This window comes from Brassica oleracea, chromosome C5 (assembly GCF_000695525.1).
Source record: "Brassica oleracea var. oleracea cultivar TO1000 chromosome C5, BOL, whole genome shotgun sequence".
Lineage (NCBI taxonomy): Eukaryota > Viridiplantae > Streptophyta > Magnoliopsida > Brassicales > Brassicaceae > Brassica > Brassica oleracea.
This window is the reverse complement of record NC_027752.1, coordinates 9,514,961-9,519,766: the sequence shown is the minus strand read 5'-3', so window position 1 is coordinate 9,519,766 and position 4,806 is coordinate 9,514,961. Positions and strand designations below refer to the sequence as shown.

The 4,806-nt window shown below is 35.6% G+C and overlaps 1 protein-coding gene across 1 annotated transcript; it reads left to right on the top strand.

Annotated features, from left to right (window-relative positions):
- Positions 1–1,145: 1,145 nt before the first annotated feature.
- LOC106343567 (E3 ubiquitin-protein ligase RNF185) lies at positions 1,146–2,630 on the top strand. The gene is made up of 2 exons (XM_013782817.1): positions 1,146–1,271; positions 1,765–2,630. Exon 2 carries the CDS (start codon positions 1,798–1,800, stop codon positions 2,479–2,481), a length of 684 nt encoding a protein of 227 aa, XP_013638271.1. The 5' UTR covers positions 1,146–1,271; positions 1,765–1,797; the 3' UTR covers positions 2,482–2,630.
- The last annotated feature ends 2,176 nt before the right edge of the window (positions 2,631–4,806 follow it).

Genomic DNA, 4,806 nt, shown 5'->3' with positions numbered 1-4,806 from the left:
TTCTAATTTTCGAATAAGAGTACAACCTTACCGAGCGTAAGTGCAGATTACCGACCGTAAGTGCTGATGAGGCAGGAAAATAATGTGCAGAAAGTAAATGGCACACAAAATTTATTAACAGGGTTCGTTTTCTATATCCCCGGACCTCATCCAGATTTCATTGATCTCAAGAACAAGAATGCAAATATAACTTATTTGCAACCCTCCTGACACGTTCTTTCCAAAATAGATATCTATGAAAAAGAGGAATCAAGCACACATGCATAGAACGTTTCATCACCCAAGCACACAAAGCTTACCAAGAGCTCCACAAGAGCTCCACACAATGGCTACATCCACTACACAAAGCGTCGCCACCAAACTTCAACTAAGTCCACATCGGACTCCATCAAACAATGTTTCAGAATGTCCTTCGACACCAAGCAGTAACACACATCAATAAAACTTCTCTCTCTCATTTCTCTCTGAGACCAGAACTCGTTCTTCATGTTTTCAACTTGCTTTCCAAGTTTTCAAAAACTCTTTAAGCAAATTTCCTTTTCCATTTAAGCAACTTTCATTTTGTTGTAAAGGTAAACTTTCTTTAGAAAACGTCTTTATTTATGTCTGCAAGCACATATTTTCTTTCTTTTTCCAAGCTCAGGACATATCTTTTTTTTTTCCAAGCTCAGCAAGCTACGCAATCAGAAAACACGAACTTGAACAGAGTCCATTTTCATGAGGCACGCTCATACTACCTCATGTGGTACTTCGGGAATTGATACATAATATCTAGCTGACGTCACTCAAGGGGATTACACGGTCGAACCAGAGTAATGATCCGACGCTAAAGTAGTTATGCCCTTGAAGTTCATGATTGTAAAAAGTCAAACCAACACTGTTAAAATTGAATTTAAAAGCCTTCAAGCCGCCTCGTGCGACGGTAATAATACACTAACCGGTAGATACATGACCTCAGAAGTAACTTAAACTTAGATCGTTATCGACCCTACCTATCCAACGATCAACAAGACATAGTTGACTTCAAATAACCACTAGTTCAGAGTCACGTGTACACATGTGTTCACGTGTATCTGGGGACCACTACGACACGCCAATTAAGTAAAAATTAAAAGACAACAAAATAAATTAAAAAACAGGTCAGTTAAAATAATTGTCAATAGATTTTTCCATGGTTGGCCCCCTCCCTGTCTCCCCGGCCAATCTTAGCCCTTAAGCTTGGATTGCGATCAGTCTTCGATCCCTTCATCGCCGCAATCGAAAACCAATCGGTACGTTATATTCCGATCATACTTCGTTTTAGATTGTTCCAGTTCTTGTTTTTTTTTTTTACTATTTTCCTCTTCTTTCCTGTCTTACTTCTTAATTTTCGTGTTTATGCTTAGTGATTTACTTGAATTGGTGCGATTACGTGATAATTTGGTTATTATAATCGCCGGAATATATAACCGGAGATTTTAGTGGTTTAACATAGGGATCTGGAGGTTTATTGAATCCTTATGAAGCTTTAATGATCCAGCAGTTAATTGTTTACTGAATCCGTGAGAATTGTTTTTTGGGAAAATTATTGAGTTAAATTGATGTTACAAGATCAATACAAAGACATTCAAAATCAGTAACAGATTATGAAATCTGTTATTTTCCTTTGTATCCGATTATTTCTGATGCGAATTGTTGATTAAGTTAAATAAAGTAGTATTTTCTAATTCTCTATGTTTGTTTTACTTACTTCAAATTATTATTATGAGATTAATGTTATTGTAGGAGTTAGAGAATCAGAGGTTTGTCCGGTGAATCATGTCTGATGTACCTTCTTGTTCTAGCGGCAACAATACAAACAGCGATGATTCGAGTAACTTTGAATGTAACATCTGCTTTGACTTGGCTCAAGACCCTATTGTGACTCTCTGTGGTCACTTGTTCTGTTGGCCTTGCCTATACAAATGGCTCCATCTCCATTCAACCTCAAGTGAATGTCCCGTTTGCAAAGCAGTGATCCAAGAAGACAGGTTGGTTCCTCTGTACGGTAGAGGCAAATCATCTACCGATCCTAGGTCCAAGTCCATTCCTGGAATCCAAGTGCCGAACCGTCCATCGGGACAGAGACCCGAAACAGCGCAACCTCCCGAGCCAAACCATGGGTTTGGTCATCACGGTTTTGGAGGGTTCATGGGAGGTTTTGCAGCTCCGGTGGCGAGCGCTCGGTTCGGGAACGTTACGTTACCGGCAGCGTTTGGTGGTTTGATACCTTCGTTGTTCAACCTCCATTTCCATGGGTTCCCTGATGCAGCTATATATGGAGCTGCTGCCGCTGCTTCTGGTAGTTTCCCTCGCGGGTTTTCGAACCATTTCCATGGAGGACACTCGCATATGCATAATTATCAACGGTACACGGGGCGACAAGGACAACAAGACTATCACTTGAAGGCATTGCTTTGCTTTGTTTTTATGGTCGTTGTGCTTTCCCTCATCTTAAGCTAGTGAGGAAAATCGATTAGACAGCTTTGCTTTCAGTTGTTTATTTGAGATCGGATTATATAAAACCCGGGAAAATTGTGCTATGATTTGATTTGTAATCTTGTGCTTAGCAAAATTGTTCATATGTTAATAATACCTCCTGGCTTCTCTTACTGTGTGTTTATATTCTTATAATGTTAAAATCGGATCATAATTTACCATTATGTCATGGTGTAGGCTCGTATTGAATTATTGGTGGGCTTTTTTTTGGCAAACACGTTCTTGGAGCCTCGTATTGTATTGGAAGATCTTGAATTTGAGGCTAGTATGAATCTAGTGATGGTTCAATCTACATTATTGTCTGCACAATGTCTTCTTGTTGGTCAAGATGTTGTCTTCCAGTTTGCTTTGTCTTCTTCCTATTGTTGGCTACGTTCTTACAGCAAGTAGATATTCTCTAGTGTTAGCTTTGGAAGACAAGACACAAGATACTCCTTATTACTTAGTAGTAGCTAGCTACTGGAAGAACTGGGCGGTAGAAAGGTTTTTCTTCTATTTATGATTTGTGCTCATAATTATTTGCTTACATCGTCACTATATTTCTTGACATTTTAACACTTGTAAACATATGAATTTTATCCAGATATTTGAGGAAATATACCCATAGTTCTATCCAGATTTTAGTTTTTCTTCCTAAAAAATAGTACATGAGTTTATATATGTGATCATTTGTTTCTTGCGGTATTAGATGTGCACCATGCAATCATATATATATAATCTTTTGAGTACTATGTTAATATCATGTCAAGCTTTATCTATCAAAAACATGCATGCGTCGTTATAAATTTTGCATACGTAAAACAAGTATGGGACCGAATGGATACACATACAGATATTCAATTCACGTAAAGTTAATGCATCCAAGTTTTTTTAAGTATTAGGAAGTAGGATATATGCCGATCTAACAATTCAGAAGAAGACTGAAGTTATGGCTTATGGACTCCGGAGGCGCATGTATACATATCCTATAAATGTTATTAGAAATCTACATTTGATGGTATATTTTCATTTTTTTGTCAGAGTTCATACACATACAAAAGAAAAAGCTACACTATATTTGTCGCCAGTCATATACTACAGTGTTTTATTCTATCTTCAAAAATTCAGATACATATGTATATTGCATAGATACATTAACATGTATTAACTAAAAACCTCCTATTCATGCACTCATGACACATGCTTATTTATTATTACGATCGTCTCTATGTTTAATGTGTCATATATGACGCCACCCATATGCCTTCATTGATGACATACCCTGAAGATCTAATAGAGAGAGAGAGAACTCATATGTAGTTTAACCTAAGACGACAAATATTACTAACTTGATAATATTAAAGATACTTTACGTTTGTTGTTATTTTCATTTATATTTTATCAAAATTTTACGTTTGTTATACATGTTATTTTTTAGCATCACACCATGGTGTTTACTATCCATAGAAACACATAGTTGAAGCAAAATTCGAGTTTAACGTTTAAAACATTAAGTTATTGAATAAGAAAAAAAAAAGAATATTGAATGAGAGTAATCATAGATTTTGAGTATCGTGATTTGGATATGCGGAATAGAAATTTGCTAAGTGTGTCGCTATATATCAGTAGGGATCGTTATCTGCGCCAAGACGCGGAGTTTTTGCATTTTAATCTTTTTTTGTCTCTTGCTTACTAATCTAGCATTCAGTTTTTCAATGCATTTTATCTTCACCATCTCCTCTTGTCTTGTTTACATTTGTTTTCACGTTCTGTCGTTTGATTTGTCTTAGTTTTGCCTTGTGTAATAACTTAACCCTGTTATTCTTCTTTCATTCTTTATTGATTGATATTTTTATCTCACTTAGCTCTGTGTTACCACTAATTTGCTCGAATCATTTTTCATCATCTGCTTCGTATTCTTTTCATATTCATTAACTATTGTCTTCAATCTCTTTAAATCCTAAAATTCATACATGTTCTTTTGTTTATTAAATCACATATTAAATATTGTTGAAACTGTTTATTTATTCTAATAAATCCTTACGATTATAACTAAGATGATATGGATAAAAGACTGATTATAATTTAGTTGAAATTAAAGTCTAAAGTAGAAGTTATTAAACTTGCAATCCTTCTTTTTGTCATCCAAGATAGCTTTAGTCAAATCAATTATATTGATTTAGAAAACCCATAAGCTATTTCAATCCCAAACAACCAAAAAACAGGCGCATTTGTTATTGACTCTGCGACGAGTTTCATTTACTATAAACATAATTGCTTGTCACAACTGTTAATAAACCCAAATGTGTT